The 21,967-nt window shown below is 43.5% G+C and overlaps 1 protein-coding gene across 10 annotated transcripts in view; it reads left to right on the forward strand.

Annotated features, from left to right (window-relative positions):
• Window positions 1-21,967, forward strand: part of TTLL7 (tubulin tyrosine ligase like 7) — a 104,375-nt gene that overhangs the window by 28,696 nt on the left and 53,712 nt on the right. For 8 of the 10 annotated variants that reach the window (XM_077333168.1, XM_077333170.1, XM_077333169.1 and 5 more), the window contains 4 exons: window positions 12,087-12,264; window positions 12,764-12,895; window positions 15,556-15,677; window positions 17,302-17,369. In XM_077333168.1, coding sequence (XP_077189283.1) covers window positions 12,240-12,264; window positions 12,764-12,895; window positions 15,556-15,677; window positions 17,302-17,369 — 347 coding nt within the window. In that variant the 5' untranslated portion in view covers window positions 12,087-12,239. Of the gene's footprint in view, window positions 1-12,086; window positions 12,265-12,763; window positions 12,896-15,555; window positions 15,678-17,301; window positions 17,370-21,325; window positions 21,535-21,967 lie in introns of those variants that run through there. The other 2 variants (XM_077333171.1, XM_077333172.1) reach the window with 2 other exon arrangements.

A 21,967-nucleotide genomic window follows, 5' to 3' on the forward strand; every position in this document is an offset into this window, starting at 1 on the left:
GCTATGAAAACCAAAGGGGGCTTGATGACAAACAATCAAAGCAAACCCTTATTACAACTCCGTAAGATGTAGGCATTAGTGGTGTTGTATTATATATGTGAGTAGGGTCTGAGGCTGACAGATAAAAGGATGCCTCAAGTTGTTATACTTTTGAAATTATCACAAAGCACATGCTATGTTTGTCTTGTAACATTAACTGGAAATGGAGTAAATACATATTTTGGTACGTCTGTCTTTGTATTGGTCAAAAAGTTGGTTCCTAAAAGCTGATGTTTAGTAAATATAGGAAGGACAGATCTCTTTGTTAGCTTTCTCAAGACCTAATAACAAGTTCTCTTTAAGGCTGAGCTCTGGCATTGAGATTTCAGGGCAGGAAGAAGAATGGGCAGGCTGAGGTCACAGCATTTACTTGAAATTACAGAGCCACTGAACCTTGGCTGTGTTATCATGCCTGTAGCTTGGAGGCAGCATATAGTTAGACTGCAAATTGAACGGAAATATTGCAGGGCTTCACTTGTGGTGACTGAGTTATGGTTGTGAAAGCGCATTCATTCTGAGCCTCAGGTTTCAGTCAAATAGTAAATGTTTGCATAGTTGCACACTGCCTGTGCAGTTCTCATGCTTATTCCCCAAAGGCCTGGAATGGGGCACTATGCTGCATTTTGTTTAAGATGGGTTCCCATAATTCAGCTAACAGATCACACTTACTTTGTTTTTGTTGGGTAGATTCTAACTAATGTCTGAGTACACAGGTTTTTCATTTGTGTTAAAGGAGAGTAGTTTACCAAGCTGCCAATAAGGCAGTTACAGCATTTGAATATGATGACTTATATCCTCTCAGTCCACCAAACAAAATTTCAAAAATTTGTGTGACATACATTAAACAAATATAAATTATTATTATCACTATGGGAATTGAGATAAAATAATTTCTTTTGGATCCTAGGACACCTTTTATTAACCTTTTGTGTGCTCTGAGGACTAAAGTATGTGTTACAGCATCCATGGCTCTGACTTGTGAACACCGTTGCCATTTTAGCACTGAACTGAGGCCCGTTAAAAAATCCCATGAGAGCTCACTAGGACCAGAAGCTCTTGTTTCCCTCCCATCTTTTCAAGTGCTCAAACAACTGCTGCATTGAGAGACTCAGTGAGAAAGTAGGATAAAAATGAAGTAGATAAATTAGAAAGTGCACATCCCTGGAGGGTAGGGGTCTTCCTTTTACTGTGCAGGAATAGCATTTGCAAAGCATTATGTACCTTGCCCTCTGGGATGGTTGTACAAGACTGCCAAGGAACCATCTCTGAGAAAGTTGGAAATTGGTAGGCAGGGATATTTTTTTACTGTTAAAATAAGCTTGGGTTCATATGGAACTTTTCACTATCAAAATATAAATGGCTACAAGATACAGTACTATTGTAACAATATTGTTACTCTCTGCTGTATACTTATAAACAGGCCAATTTTCTGATTGCCTGAATTTTGCCTCTTAGCACCCTACAGTCAATGAGGATGCTGTTTTTCTTTAGGAGGAGGACTTTTAATTTACATCTGAATTCCTGCTTGTAGGGAATTCCCCGAGTATTCAGATTTTCTAGGCTATTTTGCTTTCTTTTTGGATAGGCTGCCCAGGAAGTTCATAACTAGAGTGGGATGGATGAAAGGCAAGCCACTTATCATCCCCTTTCCAAAGCTTGTTCATCTCGCACTGCAAAGCTTAAGATTTCAATATAAAAATGCCTTTGCAAAAAAAGGTTTTGTAATATCAAGGCCAATTTGCCTGGAGTCTGTTATAGGGCAATAGGAGGCAGTAAGCCACTGGCTTTCTTCCCCCTTCCACTCCCCTTCCCCCACAACAGAAGCCCTGCAGGGCCTCCCTCTGAGGGACTCCTGTCTCTGGTAAGACAGGATAAATCATATACTGCCTGGGACAGATTGCTGGACTCCAAACTACAATATCTAAAAATCTCTCCAGTTATTATCTGTTACTGGGACATCAAATAACTGTTCAATACCATGAAACTGTTCAATACCATGGCCACCTCATGAGAAGGAAGGACTCCCTGGAGAATAGCCTAATTGTAGGAGCCATTGAGGGCAAAAGAAGGAGGGGACGACTGAGAATGAGATGGCTGGATGGAGTCACTGAAGCAGTCGGTGCAAACTTAAATGGACTCCAGGGAATGGTAGAGGACAGGAAGGCCTGGAGGATCATCATCCATGGGGTCGCGATGGGTCGGACATGACTTAGCAACTAACAACAACAACAACAACAACCATGAAAGAATGCATTGCGAAGTTCAATTATTAAACACTGCTGTGAAGTCCAGATGCCCCTGCTCCTTCACTGCAGTTGGAATTTCACTTTCCCCAAAGATGCCAGAGTATGAGGAAAATCTAACTGTTCCAAAACACAGAAGAGCTCTTACCCTTGGACATTTAAATGTAGTACCCTTAGCAGTTACTGGCAGGCACTATGTAAAAAAACCATCCACAGAAAGATTATGCCTATGTGGCAGTGGGAAAATAGAGATTATAGATCAGGCTTTATCAACCAGGGTTTCATGATGGCCCAGGAGATGGGTGGGAGTTTATTAATTAATTTTTTTGGGTTAAGTTTTTACATATTTATTTTAAAAAATGTTAAACGTGATATGACCATATATGGTCATGTTGACTTACCCATCCCTCACAAAATAGCCAATAATGGGCCTTTAGGGCAGTGGTCCCCAACCTGCGGGCCGCGGCCCGGTGCCAGGCCACGAAGGCCATGGCGCCGGGCCGCGGCTCCCTCTCCCCGCCCCCCCCCGCAGTAAAAAACTTCCCAGGCCGCAAGCTTGCGGGTCGCGGGCCGCACCCCGATGCCCTGCCGGTCCCGAACCTCAGAAAGGTTGGGGACCACTGCTTTAGGGAGTAGGAAGGGGAGGGGCCCAAGGTGGACATGAGTGTTTCTGGGGTTTCTCAGTCATTAAAATGTTGAGAAAGACTGCTATATACTATATCCTACTTGGCTGCTGTGTCCTTTCAGAGTACTGATTATTCCTTCATCCTGGTCTGTGATTGATAAATAAATGAATGGATTAATGATTATCCCTTCTGAAGGTTTGTTCTCTGTGATATATGGGAGGGGGCAGTATATAAATTAAATAATAATAATAAATTATATAGCCTTTGAGAGATAAAAGTCAATTTGGCCATGGCCAAATTTGTCTAAATAGTTGTAGCTTGTTGTAGAGCTATTCAGAACCAATAGACTGATGGAACAATAATATTATCATCAAAAGTCCTGCAGGAAAAGTACACCATAACCTTGTGGAGATTGAGATATGGACTTAAGAGACTCCATTTGACCTTTAGAAGGATGTTGGACAATCCCCTTATACAGCTGGAGAGATTCTGATGTTGCTGGAAAGAAACCAAGAAGCATATACTGAACTGAGCTCCAAGGAAACCTGCAAAGTGGAGAGTTTGATATTGCCTTACAAGCTCTCCTCAGTAGGTTAGAGGGACTGAATGGGTTAGAGGCAAGCTTGTATCTATGGTCATCAGGCATGAAACTATAGAATTTTGGGGTGAATGCTGAAGTGTCTTGTTGCCATGATGCTGGTGCTTCTCGGTCATGCTGGAAGTGATGCCTTGACATGGTAAGAATTATTACTGCCTCTCCTGTCCCCGTTTGGCCAGCTTCTGCCCACCAACCAGCCGAGCATCAGTGATAATTGGCCAAAATTGCCAAGAGTTTGCCCAACATTTGTGGCTACCATGCAAACCTACTTGCATCTCTCTTGAGGCATGAGAAAAGATTCTAACATGTATGACCCAAAGAGAGTTTGCAAAGCCTGGAAATGACTCCTTGCTTTGAGAGGTTCCATGAATTCAGCATAGGTCAAGTATTCCTCTCTTTTTTCCCTGATAAAGAGCAGTAGACCTCAGTATTTCTGTGTGCTTTAGGCTAGAGGAAGCAAGCACGTGGTTTGCTGCTGTTGCAGATAACACCTGAAACTCTTCTCTCATACAATTAAGATTCCCAAGCCAAACGGAGATGATGAGAGATGTTTGTCTGGTGGGGGCCCTCTCTTTATTGAAATAACTTATTGTCGAGCAGGTTAGCCCCAGACTGTCTTGGAGCTCTGCTGGTTTCCTCTTTTTGATGATGAGGTGGGAAGTCCTGAGTATTTCGGTTCACACTGGAGGTCTGCTTTCGAGGAACTGCAACTGGGCCAGCTTCAGCAAGAAAGCAGGAATGCTGACCAAAGGAACTAATTTCTGCTAAACCAGCTTTTCCTAAGAATGCATAGGTGCACTCTCAAAGAGCAGTGAGTAAGGCCCTGAGTTAATAGTCCATCATTCATATTCAGACTCTGGACCTTTGGTTGGAAAAGGAAAAGAGTTTTGGGGGTAGGAAGTACCATACCCTGTGGTGCAAACTGTCTCCCCCACATTGCTGTTTTGCTTTAGTCAAGGTATGTGAGTAGTGGGAGGAATCTTTAAGAAACGAGAGACCTTGAGCATTGGACTTGCTACTAGTTCCAATGCCAGGGTTACATAGAAAAACAGTAACTCTTTGGTTTCAGTTAACATGCACTCAGTGGTTCCTAAGGAATTTCGATGTGCAACTGTCACTCTTCTAAATGTTTCTAATATGTAAGTTGTTACTAAAAATGTCTTCTAGAGGATTCAAAAGAAGCAGATGTTACATTGATTTCTAAACAGTGGTCCAGAAGGGATCCAGGAAATTACAGTTTGTCTAACATCTGTTTTGGGTAAATTTAGTAAAAGCTGTTGTTAAAGAACAAAGCTTATGGAAGGGAAAAAGCATATAACAAGGTAGTTCAGTAGATACTGGGCTTCCAAAAGGCTTTTGTCAGGGTACCTTACCAAAGACTCACTAGGCGAGTAGTGATGGAATAAGAGGCCCCCTATGGATTAACAAGTGGTTAAATTACAGGAAGCTGAAAGTAGGGATAAATGGACAGCTATAGAGGTCTCCAATCTGTATTGGGACCAGTTATTTAATTTTTTAAATAAATGATTTGAAATGGAGGATGAGTAATTTCCAAGTTTAGGGGTGACTAGCTGGTAAGTCCACTGTAAAGTGAGCTAGAATCTGGCAGGCAGCCTTCCCCAGACCAGTCTTGGCAGAGTTCCTGGCGCTCCCATGGTGAGGGCTGGGGTTAGGCAGCTAGCCTGGTTTTAAAGTGGGTATTGCTGTGCTGCCCCTGCCCCACTTGCAGTATGTTGAGGATGGAAGGTGGGGAGGCAGCGGCATACCAGCCACTCATTGTCACATGCTATCAGGGCAGGAAGTGTGGAGGTAGCCATATCTCAAAGAAGAGAGAACTGGAGTTTGTTTACCCCCCCCCCCCCCCATGTCTTGAAATGCTGCAGTTTCGTGTCTCTTACCAGCTCCACAAACTCGATGATTAGCTAAATGCCTGTAAAAAGGACAGTGATTTGGGGACATCAACAAATAAGGTAGATGTTTCTGTATGCTGAGGTAAAGGGAAAACATTCCAAGCATGCAGAAAAAGTACTGTTTTGTTGATTAAAAAAAAAAGACACTCTTCCCAGTGACCTACTGAGAAATAAGCATGCATGTGTTTACATTTAGAATACTGAGAGGAGTCTTGCATCCATTATGTGTGTGTGTGTGTGTGGGGGGGGGAGGTATTGGCCTGCTAAGGATTCTGTTTTTAGTGCCCTACTAAGGGAAATTTGGGTGAATTATGGAGACATTTCATAATGTTTCTTTTCTCTTTCTTCCCCCTCATACATTGTGGACCCACAACTGGTTCCAAGGTGCTAGAAAAGTAGGGCTCTGAGTCTGTGTAAGGACCTAAAGATGCCCCTCCCAAAAAACCCTCAGTGTTTACTATACAGTGATTTCCTTGAAAGCTTTTGAAAGGTGATATTACGCTTGCTGATAAGTCTCTGGAAGTAACTCTGTAAAAGGTAGGTGGCCAGCATCAAGACGGGGCCTGGTGGAATTACATCTGATCTCCAGACAACAGTGGCCCTGCTGGTTTGGAGGGTAAACTGTATAGGATAGGGTTATCAGCTTTGAGTTAGGAAATACCCAAAGATTTGAAGACTGGATTCTAGGGAAAGTGGGGCTTGGGGAGGGGAAGGACATCATTGGGGAGTAATGCCATGAAATCCAAATTTCATGCCAAAGTGGCCAGGTTTTCCAGGTGTCATCTGGAGATGTTATAATCCTAGGAGATCTCCAGCCACCACCTGGAGATAGGCAACCCTGCATTGTACCCCACTGAGGTCCCTCCCCTCCCCAATCTCCACCTCCAAATTACCAGGAATTTCACAGTCTACAGTTGGCAGCCCTACAGGCATGTGCTCTGGTGAAAAGATCTTTTTTAATTACACAGGCTCTTTTCAGAAATCAGGATCAGTTAGATTTGGCCATGTCAGCATTAAAGTATTTATACATCTCTCTTCTGCACACCTGTGTTTCCAGTCATACAAGTGACCTAAATCTGATTCAGTCAAAAGGCATACATTTGTTGGCTGTCTCCTTTCAACAGAACGTTCAGCAGCTCAATGGAAACCTACAATTTAATATTCTTGCTTTGTTTCTCAGTCTGATTCCACACAGGCAGAAAAGGCCAGGAGGGTGGTCATATGGAAGTGGGGATAATCCCCACTCCCACATGACATTGCCTCTGGGGCAGGCCTCTCCCAGGCCCAGCATGTGTTAGGCCGCCGTTGCCCTGCTTTAAGGGAATGTGGATATTTTCTGTATTCCCTTAAATGTTCTGGGGGCCAGCGGGGCCTAGCCAAGCAGAGGCCAGGCCGGGACAAAAAATGCCCCCTTCAGCTCTGTGGCACTTTGTAGCAACGCGGGGCCAAATGGGGCTTTTTTAAATTATAAGGATTTCTCAGGCAATCCCACCTTCCTGCAAACCCTGCTACTCCCCGGGTGTGGCAGAACTGTTCCACCCTACCTGCAACTGTAGTGACGCACAAATCTGGTGTGGACCAGGTCCACTGCTGAAATGTGTCCCCCATGGGGATACAGAAAGTGGTGGAGCATACAATTTCATGGCAACGTATTGGCAGCAGCCTGGAGTGGCACTGATGGTGTGGAAGCAACCTCAGTGATCTTTTGTAGATGGTAGTTGGTGAGTGAATAGGTCTTTACTCTTTCTGTGAGACCGTTGAGCACAATTGTAATGTATATACCTGTTTAAATTACCCTGAGATGGGAACTAGGGTGTAAACTGCACGGAGCTTTTATTCCACTCCCAGGTCGATTCAGTCCCTCCCGTCTGCATTGAAATCGATTTCCAGTTTGCTTTACATCGATGGAAATTTTCCATCTGCAACCGTCATGCCTTGACCCGCATTCACTGTACCTTTCCCTCAGAATATCAGGGAGCGCTTATTTTCCGGAATATCCACCAATTCGTGCTGGATGCACAAAAGGATCCACGTGTAGATGTCATAGAATCATAGAATCATAGAATTGGAAGGGGCCTCTCCTCTGCAGCCAACAGAAACAGCATCCTGCCCTCCTCCAAGTGACAACCTTTCAAATACTTAAAGACGGCTATCATGTCCCCTCTCAACCTCCTTTTCTCCAGGCTGAACATTCCCAAGTCCCTCAACCTATCTTCATAGGGCGTGGTCCCGTGGCCCCAGATCATCTTCGGCGCTCTCCTCTGTACCCTTTCAATTTTATCTACGTCCTTCTTGAAGTGAGGCCTCCAGAACTGCACACAGTACTCCAGGTGTGGTCTGACCAGTGCCGTATACAATGGGACTATGACATCTTGTGATTTTGATGTGATGCCTCTGTTGATACAGCCCAAAATGGAATTTGCCTTTTTTACTTCTGCATCACACTGCCTGCTCATGTTTAGTTTACAATCCACAAGTACCCCAAGGTCTCGTTCACACACAGTGTTACCTAGAAGGGTATCCCCCATCCAGTAGGCATGCTTTTCATTTTTCTGACCCAGATGCAGAACTTTACACTTATCTTTATTAAATTGCATCATGTTCTCATTTGCCCATTTTTCCATTGTGTTCAGATCTTGTTGAACTCTGTCTCTATCTTCCGGAGTATTTGCCAGTCCTCCCAATTTGGTGTCATCTGCAAACTTGATGAGTAGTCCCTCCACCCCCTCATCTAGATCATTAATAAATATGTAAAAAAGTACCGGGCCGAGCCCTGAGCCCTGAGGTACCCCGCTACTCACCTCTCTCCAGTCTGATGAAACACCATTGACAACAACTCTTTGAGTGCGGTTCTCTAACCAATGCCCTATCCACCTGACTATCTGAAAATCCAGATTGCAGTCTTCAATTTATCCATCAGAACATCATGGGGAACCTTGTCAAAAGCTTGACTAAAATCCAAGTAAATGACATCAACCGAATTTCCCCGATCCAGCAAACCTGTTACTTGGTCAAAAAAGGAAACCAGGTTGGTCTGGCAAGACCTGTTGAAGACAAATCCATGCTGACGTCTTTGGATCACCAAATTGTCCTCCAGATGTTTGCAGATCGCTCCCTTTAATATCTGCTCCATTATCTTCCCCACAACAGAGGTCAGACTCACTGGTCTGTAGTTTCCCAGGTCATCCTTCCTCCCTTTTTTGAAGATCGGAATAACATTTGCTCTCTTCCAGTCCTCCGGGACATCTCCAGTCCTTAAAGAGGTTCCGAAGATGATGGACAAGGGCTGTGCAAGTTCTCTGGAAATTTCTTTGAGTACTCTTGGGTGCTTTTCATCCGGACCAGGGGATTTGAACTCATCCAGTGCAGCTAAATGCCTTTCGACAACCTCTCTATCCACGTTAACCTGCCACCCAGACACTATCCTTTGGCTACGGCCATCTCTAGATGTGCCTAAACACTTTGACCTGTGGGGAAAAACAGATGTAAAATAGGCACTAAGCCTTTCTGCTTTCTCTGCATCTTCCATTAGAGTTTGTCCATCCGCACCCAACAGTGGGCCTATTGCCTCCTTTACTTTACGTTTGCTCCTCACATAACTGAAAAATCTTTTCTTGTTACAATGGGCTTCCCTGGCCAATCTTAGCTCACTCTCAGCTTTGGCCTTTCTGATGATTGATTAGAGCTCTGTCCTTCCCTCCATTTCCTGAACATTTTCCTTTTCTTTCTTAGTTCCTCTTGAAGTTCTCTGTTCATCCAAATAGGCTTCTTAGAGCTCCTGCAGTGTTTTCGTCTTTCTGGGATAGTCATTGATTGAGCATACAATAGCTCTTGTTTGAGTAGCGCCCACCCTTCACATGCTCCTTTCCCTTTCAGCATTCTCGTCCATGGTATGACACTCATCGTGTCTCTGAGTTTATTAAAGTTTGCCCTACAAAAATCCAACATCCGCATCTGGCTACAAGCTTCCTTGGCTCCCCATCTCAAAAGGAATTCTATTAGGACATGGTCACTTCCCCCTAGGGTCCCCACCTCCTTCACCTCATCCACCAACTCTTGCCTGTTGGTCAGTATTAAGTCCAGTATGGCTGAACCTCTTGTTGGTTCATCTACCATTTGATAAATGAAATTGTCAGCCAGGCAGGTCAGAAAGTTGCATGACTGAGGATGCTTCACAGAGTTTGTTTCCCAGCACACATCTGGGAAATTGAAGTCACCCATGATGACAAGGTCCTGCCGCTTGGATATTTTCTCAAGCTGCTCACAAAGTGCAGCATCCACATCCTCTCGTTGGTCAGGCGGTCGGTAGCAGACACCAACCACCACACTGTTTGTTTTCCCCTCGCTTATTTTCACCCAGATGCTTTCCACTGTAGATATGCTCTCCTTCACTAGAATTTCCTGACAGGTAATCCCTTTCCTCACATACAGTGCCACTCCTCCACCTCTTCGATCTATTCTGTTTTTTCTGAACAGTTCATATCCATCCACCATTACATTCCAGTCATGAGAATCATTCCACCAAGTTTCTGTGATGCCTACTAGATCATACCTTTCCATCAGCATTAGAAGTTCCAGCTCTTCCTTTTATTGCCCATGCTTCGGGCGTTAGTATAAAGACATCTGAATCCTTTTACTTTTGGTTCCCTATGAGCTGGCCTTGCCGGTTGGGCTGCCTCCGATCGTTTTCCTTCCATACACTCCCTATGTTGATCGTCTCCTTCCCCTAGTGGCTTTAGTTTAAAGCTTTCCTGATGAATCTCCCCAGGTTCCTGCCAAACACATTCTTCCCCAGTTTTGATAAGTGCAGTCCATCAGGTGCTCGTAGGCCTTCCTCAAGAAAGCCTATCCCATGGTCCCAGAAACCAAATCTCTCCTGCCGGCACCAACTACGCAGCCAGTGATTCACCTCCATTATCTTCCTCTCCCGACACATTCCTCTTCCCTTGACAGGCAAGATTGAAGAGAATACCACTTGTGCCCCCATTTGCTTGAGCTTCCTCCCCAGATCTTGATAGTCTTTTTTAATAGGAGCGATGGTATTCAGGGACATGTCATTAGTTCCCACATGGACCATCACAAATGGGTAGCGATCCGTAGATTTGAGGAGTTTGGGCAGCCGTTCTGAAACATCTTTAATTTTCGCCCCTGGCAAGCAACACACCTCTTGGGTTAGGGGGTCGAGCCCAGCCACATGGCGATCCATTCCTCTTAGCAGGGAGTCTCCAATTACCAGTACTCTCCTTTTTTTCTTCTTCTCAACTCCATTTCCTTCTGTCCCCGTGGCCTCTTCCCTTTGTCTTAGACTTTGTTTTGGGACCTCTTCCCTTGTTGACCCTTACACCTCCTCTGCAAGGGCCTGAAATTTATTCTGGAGCTCCAAAGGCCCCGAGAACTGTCTCGCTCTTTGCCGTTGAGTCTTTTTCCGAACTGTCTGCAGAGGCTCCCTATTGTGGTCAATCTCCTTATCCTCTTCAGGACTGGTTGTATTCTCTTTATTCTGAGTTGCAGGGCTCTGGTCTATGAACGCCTCCCCTTTCTTACTTTGGGTCAGAGTAATAATTCTGTTTTCTAATCCCCTAATCTTTTCCTCCAAAAGTCTTACCAGCTTACACTTGGGGCAGCTGTAGTCCATCTTGTCTTCTGGGAGGAAGGCAATCATGTCACACTCACTGCAGATGATGGGATGAGTGTCCTGGAGGTCCATTGTAATGTCTAGGCAGTGGAAGTACTAGGGAAATATAATCTACTGATATAATCTACTGATTCTAATTGCTCGGCCAAGAACCCCAGGCCAAGAGCCCTTTGTCTCTCGCCCTTTGGCTCGCGCCAAAGGCTCGTGCCTCTGGCGAGGAGCAGCCCTTTTTAATCCTCCCAACAATTACCCAGCAATCACCTCAACCAGGCAGCACAATAGCTTCACCTGGTCAGCAGCAACTCTCCCCAGTAGCTCTCTCCACGTGCTCTCAGTTGTCCTCGGCACTCGGATTAACCGGCATTCCTCCCCTCGCTCCTCCCCAATGGTGACATTACGGAACTGTCTTTTGCTGATTGGTCAACCAACCCCCGCGTTTCCAGTGCTGACTGAACGTGTTTATCTCCTGCTGATTGGTTGACTCATGGAGTCGAATGAAAGGGAATAATTGTTTCACGGGTAAATACGCTGTTCAGCTCTGTTTTGAGAGCTTAGATTGTTTGAGACAGCACAGAAATGGAAAAGTGTACAAATACGGTAATAAAAAAAACATATCCAGGCGCCCTCTGGTGGGAAGTATGTCAGAACGTCAGGAATCGATTTAAACTAACGTGATGCAGATGACGCAAGTATGTTAAAGCTGTTTCGTTTCAGAAATAATGTTTGTTGCAGATCACTCATAATGCCCGAGCTCGAATCGGGCGGAGATCGGCAAGAATAAAAGCGGGAAAATCGAGATGCAGAATATGCCCAGGTTCCCAGGACTAATCTAACTGGAGAGTCTATAACCAAATAATTATTCAGAATGTTTAAGAAACAACAAATGTAATGGGTAAAAATATGATGCGGCTATGAGCACCAACACCTGTTTTTGGAATTGGCCACATTTCTAGTTTCAAATTGACACTTCTTCTTTTGAAGAAGAAAGTTGCTAATAATCCTTTGTAATTGGTACACGTTTCTCTTCAAATACAGGCACCTTTTTCTTTTTTGTAACTGAGTTTCACCACAGTATTGAGCTGAAATGGTATGACAAGAGCTTTCAGAGGATTGGCTTGGAAGGCCACTTAAGTTTCCGGAGTGTATGCAACAGGATTTGGACTCTGCTATTGCAACGTTCCAGTGATAATGCCATCCTTGCCCAGTGAGGGAGGTAGGCTTCCCTATTACAGACGCTTGTGTCTTTGCTTGATTCAGTCATTATTTGCTTTCAGTGCTGACAATGCCAGCCACTGGCAAGGTAGTATACTTGCTCTTGTAAACTGCCTTATGCAAATTGAGGCAATCCTTCTGTTTGTGTCATGCTAACACATCAAAAAGGAGGCGGGGAGGAGTAAGGGAAGGGCAGGACCTAAGCTTATTTGCATGCTGATACTTATACTATAATATTTTTTCTAGAAGTACAATTGGGAGAATAGTATGTTCCACTCTGCTCCATTGTTGATGATTGTGGGTTTGTTGTTCTAACATGTTCTCATCTGAAACCACTGGTACAATCAGATTTGTGTGACTAGTCTTTAAGAAAGACTGGAATTTTTATTTTTTTTAACCTGGGGCACAATGTTCACTTTTCTACTTTACTTGATGGCACTTTCCACCGCTACATATTGTAGCGGTGTTTTAGTATAATCACTTGCATATTTCTTTTACAGATAATCAAGGGACCTCTTCTGTGAATTTGAACTCGGAACTGTCTTTCGCAAGCACAATCAAGAGGAAAGCCAGAGAGAAGAAAAAACATGGAGTCATCACTGCAAATGTTATTGGCACAAAATATGAGATCGGTAGCAAGCTGCATATTCTACTTAAATTAATGTTAAGAATAAAGAAAAGTGGAAGCGGAAAGAAAAGTTATTTAGCTGCAAAAGCCAGTGGTCAAATGGCTATGGATCAGTATATTAGTACTTGTTGCTTTTAAAATGTTTGGAACAGCCATATGGTCCATGCTCCCTTTCTTCATTGGTGCTGTGGTGTTTCCAGATGATTTGAATGTCGACTAATTGAATTTATTTCAGTTTAGTGGCCAGTATTTAGAATCCCAAATTTTTAGACTGAGTTGAAGGTCCCATGAGAGAGGCTAGCTACTTAAAATCTTTTGCACCCTTAGTTTTACAAAACCTTACTTGTTGAAATTTGTGTTTTTAAGTTGTCCCTATTAAATCATTCTAGCATCTAACATTTAGCAAGACTGCTCACAATGATTGAAGCTCAGTGTATTTTTGAAATCCATTCATTTCACATTGGTTTGAAACATGATTTACATAAAACAATGAGCATTATGTCTTGCCAAGCAGGAGAATGTCATTTTCCTACATAGTTATTTTCCTACATAGAAATGTGTTCTTGCATTAGAGGCATTCAGGGAAGCTATAGCCTATGTTGCCACTGACATATCTGTTCCACTTAATATTTCTGGTAAGGCCTAGGAGGAGGAGATGGTCTCATGGCTTAAGTGCTATCAGGGCAGCTGTCCCGCCCCGAGTGCTTCCTCCTCAAACCAGCTTGCCAGTCTGTCCAGCGGTCAGGCTTCCATCTCCCACTTCTAACCATCCCCTCCTCCTCCCACTTCCCTCTGAGGCTCAGAGGCTGCAGATCCCTGCTGTGTGAGAGCTGCCCTTGACAATGAGTTCTCTGCCCAGGGGCCTCCAGCCTGCAGTCTTTCCAGGTCCTGGAGGGAGGGGGGAGGCCACCTGCAGAGTTCCCCATCTAGCACCCATTTTATTTCTGAATGCAATGGGCTTTGTCCCTAGTGTCTCACATAAGTACTGTTTAGAGAGTCAGCACCATTCTCTTTGAAGCCTTTAGAAGGCTTTGCTGTGCAAGTTCTTAACAAGAAAATAAATTCCCCTTTATTTCATCACAAGTGAGGATGTGTAATAAAATGTTCCTAAATTCCTGGGATGCCTGACGAAGCTCCATAGGAAACTTAGTAGTATGAAGGAACTTTTGCTTATAGGTGCTGAACTGGGTTCTTTTGTTTGTGGGAGTGTTTGGGCAGTTAGCATCTTGCTGTTCTTATGAGAATTTTATATGCATTTCAGATGTTGCATTGGGACAAGAGGTTCCAAAACCTCCAGTCCTGACTTTGACATTACTGTGGGTCAATTTTCCCATAGTAATTATGTTGGGGGGTGGGAATTGAGGACTTTAGAGAGAGTGAAAGAGAAGAGGACTCTTCCTTCTCTGCCAGTCTCTTTGAGGCTCATAGCTGGGAGGGAAACTGCACTGGGCTTGTCCTTGAGCAGAAGTGCCAAGGAAGGATTGGGAGACTTAACAGAGGGGGAACTACTAGCAATCGAGCTGTTGGCTTCTTTTCAGATTAGCATCTATCATGCAGAGTCTGATCTTGCACCAGTGCTGTACCGTCCTGTTTCCAGGGTTCTGTGGCAGTGTGAAGGCAATCCACGTGCACAGTCCCATCCTTCCACCTTCTCTAAGGGAAGCAAGCATTGAGGGGGAATTATATTTTCTTCATACTTTGATTTTCCTTTCTTTTGTGACTGACCACTTTGTGCTGCTGCGATGATTGGTGCAACCTTAGAGAGTCTCTGCATCCTCTGTCTCATCTCCTTTCCCTCTCCAGCCAATTGCCCCATCTCTTCTTCCCTTCTAAACTCTTCAAAAGTTTGGTTTTCCTCTCACCTCCACAGCCTGCTTGATCACATGGTTCCCTCCACTCTCCAAGCTATTCAAAGTGTCTGTTTTCTCCCATCCCACTGCCAACGAGCCTAACTGGTTGGTCTCCCCTCCTGGAAAACTGGTAAATTGGTTTGTGCCAGTCCTGCAAATAAGATTCCAAACTGGGAACACTCACTGCTTAGAATTCTGGTGTCTGAGGCTAATACCAGCCATAGTTTATGAATTCAGATGTGGTGGCAAAACATGATTTATTGCAGACCCAGAGATTGGGGTGGGTTGCAAATGATCCCTCAAATGCCCGAGGGAACATTTCTTGCTTGTAGTATCCCTTGTCATTCCAGATGGATATCGGTAATGGACTTGTTTCAGAGATTCAGTTTAAATCTAAGCATATTGCTTTGGAAGCATTTTTTAAAATCAAAATGAGAATCTTTTTAGTTCTCATAGCAAGTTTCATTTTGCTTCCAGCCAAAATTATACGATAATTAAAGGTAAAGGTAAAGGTATCCCCTGTGCAAGCACCGAGTCATGTCTGACCCTTGGGGTGACGCCCTCTAGCGTTTTCATGGCAGACTCAATACGGGGTGGTTTGCCAGTGCCTTCCCCATATACGATAATTACATCAGTGCAATAGGCATAGTTAGATATGCAAGTTTAAATGATTCATGGTCTTGAGTTCATAATATTTAATATTCTACATGCGAATATTGCTGTATGACAAAACATTAAAATTATTTTTTCTTTAGAGAGTCCTGAACTCTATAGTTCTTGTGATATCTACAGACATATATATGTATATTTCTAGTTCGCGTAGTAATAGAAGAGATGGGGTATGTGAAGGCTCGTGACGACGATGAGTCTGCAAACCTCATCTGGAGCGATTCTGCTGTGCAGCAGGAAAAGATTGCAGAACTCCGAAATTATCAGGTAAGGAAACACTGGGTGACTTCAGGCACAACATGGATTGCCAGCCTATCCCGATTCTTCAGAGGCATAAAGGAAATGAGAATTCTCTAGTACCAAAAATATAATGTCTTTGTATACATTGCCTGATAAATGTATTCTTTTCTTGGGTCTTCTGTCCATCATTAATAAGTAATTTAGAGTGTATTCTCAGAAGCAGGTCTGTATCTGGGTTGATCTTTGTCTAGGGCCTGGGAGCTTTAGCAATGCATTGAGGCTCAGCTCAGGAAGCACCTCTGGTATGATATGCCTGCATCTGTGTCTCACCTGTGCTGTGATAACATTGTAGTGAAGATAGTCTAGGTCAGGGGTAGTCAAACTGCAGCCCTCCAGATGTCCATGGACTACAATTCTCATGAGCCCCTGCCAGCATTCGCTGGCAGGGGCTCATGGGAATTGTAGTCCACGGACATTTGGAGGGCTGCAGTTTGACTACCCCTGGTCTAGGTTAACATATAGTCAGAGTTCCTTTATTAGTATTAAAGTGTAGAAGATATTGTCTTTGGTGTTTGGGGACTGTTGACCCACATGTTTAAATAAATCTCATGTAGCCTAAGATAGTGAAAGCTACCACGATTTAAAGTTTTGATGCGAATAAGACAAAGCTACTGCATTTCCCTTTTGTTCATAGTTCTCCCTCCCCCATCAGAAAATTATTTAATATTTTTTCCTTTAAAAAGTAAAAATCTTCAGTTATACCCATTCAGAATGCTTCTAAATGTTATCTTTGTTCAGGGAAGAGCAGACAAGAGTAGTTCCATGTGGCTGCTGTGTAATATTTAAAGGGAACTTGCTCAGGGATGTTGTACTTGCTGAATAGAAACAGAAGGGGCGGCTTTAATGCTTCATATTCCTTTCGAGTGGATAGAATGTGAAAGCTTTTGGCTATCCCCTATATATAGAAAATGAGTTAGAATTAATGGAGGTATTTCTTCAGTCCAATCCACTTTCCTGAATGCAGTTTGCTCTTACATCTATTATATCAATAACCATCCCTGTGGCTATAAGCCACTGTGTGTAACGTCCACTGTGGACTTCAAAAGATGAATCTTCCCAGAAATGCCCAGCTGAAGACAGCGGCATTCTTTGCTTGCTGAGCTTACTGGATTCCATTGAGCACATCTTCCTGGCAATGTCAGGTGGCTCTGTGCCAAAGAGAATATTGCTCACTTTCCTTCTGAGATTGCTTGTTTTAAAATGGGAAAGTCTATCCATGGTTGTATTGGATAAAACACACCCATGTGTATGGGAGGTTTTATTAGGGTAATTTTATTTATTTTGGACAACAGATTTCATACCCTTACACAAGGCATGTGTAATGCCTATCCTGATTCTTCAGAGGGTTAAACGAGATGAGAATTCTCTAGTACCCTATGTGTTAAAATGTAGCTTCTTTGTACATGTTGCCTGAGACATCTATTCTGTTCTTAGTGGTTTATGTGTGATTAAAATGGCATAGAAATTAAATGTAGTATGTTATAGCATATATGGCATGTTTTCTCCCCATTTTAAATGAGTGGTTTACTTTAGTCTTTAAAATAAGTATATATTTTGTGCTGAAAGTTTGACTTCTTTTTTCTTTTTCCAGAGGATCAACCATTTTCCAGGAATGGGAGAGATCTGTCGGAAGGATTTCTTAGCAAGAAACATGACCAAGTAATTAATTTGCTCAAACAATGTCCCAAATAATATTGTATTATTACTTTAGCTCCATGAGTCTTCTGCCCCTCTTTCCAGTTCAGCTTGTTTTCAGACTTGCTGCTTCTTCAGTTTCCCTGTGTTTTGCTACCTAGATTTTCCATTTCATCCCTACTCCTCTTCTATCTATCTGCCTTATGTCCCCCTACTAACAAGCATAAGACTCTAGTTCCTAAGCCCTTGTGAGGTTTTTAGCTGTTTCTTTCTGTTCCCCTTTTTTCAGCTTCTGTCTTTTATACTCTTCTGTTGCTTGGATATTCCCATACTTTCCTCAGGCTGCCAATTCTCAGTTTGCCCTACCCTTCCACTTCTACCGTCTTGCTTTGGGGATCCTGATTCCTTATCTTCACTACATCCTGTGGTCATTTTCAAGCCTTTAGCCTCCCTCTCTATCCAGCCTCTACTACCCTCCTGATTTTCTTGATCAGATTTTTTTTCAGATTCAGATACCTTTATTGGCATAAGATTTGATGTACAAAATTTAAAACAGAAACACATTCCGGGCATAGACATATGAACAACAATAATAAGGCCTTATGTCTTATAGCTGATCTACAGCAGAGATAGATTAGTTCTCGAGATAATTGGCAGGATTTCTGCAAGGTCCACTATCTGAGAAGGCTCCTTTACACTCAGCAACATCTTCACTAGATGTTTCTCAGCGATGCACAGATACTTCAGGTTTCCCATAAAACCCCCCAGATAATGATGGAACATCTGAAATTTGGGGCAGTTGAATAATAGGTGGCTAAGGGAATCTTCTTGATCATAGCACCCAGCTTCCTCTGTGCCCAAGTCCTCTCAGTGGTTTTTCTTAGACTGAAGTTGAGTAACAATTTGAATATTCCTGAGTAACAATTCGAATATTCCTGAATCTGCGACATCACTTCCTGAATTAGGTTTATAATTGTCTTCCCTTTCTCTCCTTACAAGTCACCCTGTGAGGTAGGTGGGTCTGAGAGAGCTCAGAGAGAACAGTGACTGGCCCAAAGTTGAGTAACAGTTTGAATATTCCTGAATATTCTGTAGCGACAGATCAGCAAATGGCTAGAGGTGGCCTGCAAACTGAAAAACCAGCTTTGTATTTTTCTGATTTCCCTCCCTTTCTAATATGTGTACATACAAAATTAATTCTTCCTTAGTTTTGACTGTATTCAGGTTCTTGTTTCTCTTTCTCCACCTCCACTGCTTAAAGAGGCTTTATTTTGTGTTTTTACTTCACACAATTATTGTTTGTTTCATCAATGACCTAGATCACAAAATGGGTTATTTCTCCACTTATTTTCATTCCTCTTTAAGACCTAGTTTGCACATACAAAAGCATCTGGTGATAGGATACTGGCCCACCTCATACTGCAGATGACGGAATGTTAAACAAAATGTTAAAACAAAAACTACCAAAAAAGGAAAAGAAACCAGCACAGCAAACAAATGGAGGCAGTTGGGGCATTCTTCCTGTTGTTCTAGTTTGTTTGTTTTTCTTTTTAAAATGCAGCTCAGAGTAGTTTTAATGCAAAGAGACATATAAAGTGTCATCACCTGCTATCTGAAATGGTAGAGTGCATGCTCACCTAATTCTCTCATATATTTGGACCATGCCTAACTTGTGAATTCATTCTAGGAAATGCTTCTCTTGCAATCTATTGAGATTAAAGGTACAGGAGAAAATATGCAAGTGGTGAGAGCCAAACTATGGGACTGGTATTTGATCTAGCAAGCTGATTTTCCTACCTGTGTTGGAGGGAGGAGATGTGTCTCAGTGGCTGAGCATTGTGTGTACAGGACATCCCAAATTTGATTTGTGACATCTCCAGATAAAAAAGCATCCATTACAGGCGATGTCTGGGATCTTGGAGAGCCACTGATAGATTAGACAAGCCTTTTCCAATCTTTTGACCATGGATGAGCCCCTGAAATAATTTTTCAGATTTTGAGGAGCCCCAGAAGTGATGTCAACTGGCCACACCCACATGCCACACCCTCAGAAGTGACATCACTACCAACACCTCTAGCTCTCCTTTTGCTCCCTCATCCTCCCTTTACAACTACTATGGTGGCTCTGCCTCATGTAGGCTGAAAAGAAAAGTAGGAGCTGTGAAGACAGCCCAGACCTGCCCCGATAACATGCCAGTTCAGAGCTCCCATGGACGCCTGGTTGGGAATCTCTAGAATAGACCATACCGACAGACTACTGGTCTTGCCCAGTATAGGGCAATTACATGGGAATGGGAGACCTAGAGCTGCCATTCCTTTGCCGGGGATTCCTCACTGGCAGTGAGTACTCCTTGACACTGGGGAGAGAATATGCTGGGAAACAGGAGGGGGTTGGGAAAGTCTGCAGTATCCTGATGCACTGATGTTAATCTCTTTGTGCCTGGAAGTGATGTCAGTGCATCCCTGGGAGCGCTTTGCATTTGGGCAAAGTTTTATGACAGGATTCTCAACCAGGGTTTCATAGTCCTGAAAGGGTTGCCCAAATGGGTGGGAATTAATTATTTTTAAATATATTTTTAAATGTATTAAACATATATCAGGTGATATGACCAATGCAATGCAGGGGAGTCTATGGGCATGTGTGTGCTTTCCTTTTGAGGGAGGAAAGCTTTCCCCTTCTGTCTAACAGATGGCTGACAGAGAGGCTACAGAAAAACTTCTTCTCACTTAAAATGCTGCTGTGGCCAGCTTAGTTGCTGGAGGGAAGATGTAGCAAAGCCATGTGTGTCTCTTCTCCACCACTCTCTGAACATTTGAGCCGTATCGTGCAAGGTTGCTGTGAAGATGAAACTGGATGCTGTTGTGGGGGTTCTTTTGCCTCCTGTTTCATCTGCACAACAACCCTGTGCAGGAGGCCTCAAATGTTTCATTTCCACAACAACATAAGTGGAAGGCCTCAAATGTTTCTTTTGCACAACAGCCCTGTTCACCCTCCAAAGCAGCTATTTCTGCCTGGAGAGCTGATTGTTATAATCTGGAGATGAGTTGTAATTCCAGTAGATCCCCAGGCTTCACCTGGAGGTTGGCTACCCCTGGGTTGGAAATATTCCTTGAGGTTTGGAGGTGGAGCCTCAAAACGTTACAATGCCTGAGAGTCAATCCTCCAAAGCAGCAATTTGTTGCCTGCAGAACTGATCAGCAATTCTAGAGGCGGTAGAGGCTTGCAGGCTGAGGTTTGCTCATTTCACAGGCCCTTCTGTTGCTTGCAGGCCCACAGTCTGCAAGGCATTACGAAAGCTCTCTGAAAAGGATCAGTTGTTTCCTTCTACCCAACAACATAGAATCATAGAATCATAGAATCATAGAGTTGGAAGGGGCCATACAGGCCATCTAGTCCAACCCCCTGCCCAACGCAGGACTAGCCCTAAGCATCCTAAAGCATCCAAGAAAAGTGTGTATCCAACCTTTGCTTGAAGACTGCCAGTGAGGGGGAGCTCACCACCTCCTTAGGCAGCCTATTCCACTGCTGAACTACTCTGACTGTGAAAAAGTATTTGAGTTTCATCTTCAGGATCTGGCCTTCTAAGGAGCAGGCAGGGCTGATCTCCTCTAGGACTGACCGGTTTGTTCGCCTTGCAGTCCAAGGGACTTGCAACAGTCTTCTCCAGCACCAGAGTTCAAAAGCCTCAATTATTTAATTAAAGAAATTAGTTGGGGAAGATTCTTGGTTATATCCTCTGTTTGTGAAATTCTCATAAGCATCTAGTCAGTCACTCCCAGAAAAACCATTGCATGCTGGAGCAAACAGATTCTTGATCTGATCCAACACATTTCTTCTAATTTACTTATGAGATCCCCAACCAAGAACTGCATTGTTTTTCACTGTTTTGGGTGACATGTGTCATCTCTGCCACAGGATCTGACTGATATGCAGGAAACCAGTTGCAGGCAGTCTTCCCATGGACTGGACTTATTTGATTAAACATTATGGCCCCATCCATTTCCCTCCCTCAAAGGCAAGATTTCCCCCTCTATTTTCCTTTCCCTATACTGACCGAGTCACCCTACTGATATGTTTTCTTCTTTACTTCTTTCTTCTTTACTGAAGAACTCTGACTGTCCAACTCTGTCACAATACAATACAACTCAAAGAGTTGTTGTCAATGGTGTTTCATCAGACTGAAGAGAGGTGAGTAGCGGGGTACCTCAGGGCTCGGTGCTCGGCCCGGTACTTTTAAAAATATTTATTAATGATCTAGATGAGGGGGTGGAAGGACTACTCATCAAGTTTGCAGATGACACCAAATTGGGAGAACTGGAAAATACTCCAGAAGATTTACTGATGCAGCAGTAAAAAAGGCGAATGCCATTTTGGGCTGTATCAACAGGGGCATAGAATCATAGAATCATAGAGTTGGAAGGGGCCATGCAGGCCATCTAGTCCAACCCCCTGCTCAATGCAGGATCAGCCCTAAGCATCCTAAAGCATCCAAGAAAAGTGTGTATCCAACCTTTGCTTGAAGACTGCCAGTGAGGGGGAGCTCACCACCTCCTTAGGCAACCTATTCCACTGCTGAACTACTCTGACTGTGAAAATTTTTTTCCTGATATCTAGACTATAT

This window comes from Paroedura picta, chromosome 4 (genome assembly GCF_049243985.1).
Source record: "Paroedura picta isolate Pp20150507F chromosome 4, Ppicta_v3.0, whole genome shotgun sequence".
In the NCBI taxonomy this organism is placed as follows: Eukaryota; Metazoa; Chordata; class Lepidosauria; order Squamata; family Gekkonidae; genus Paroedura; species Paroedura picta.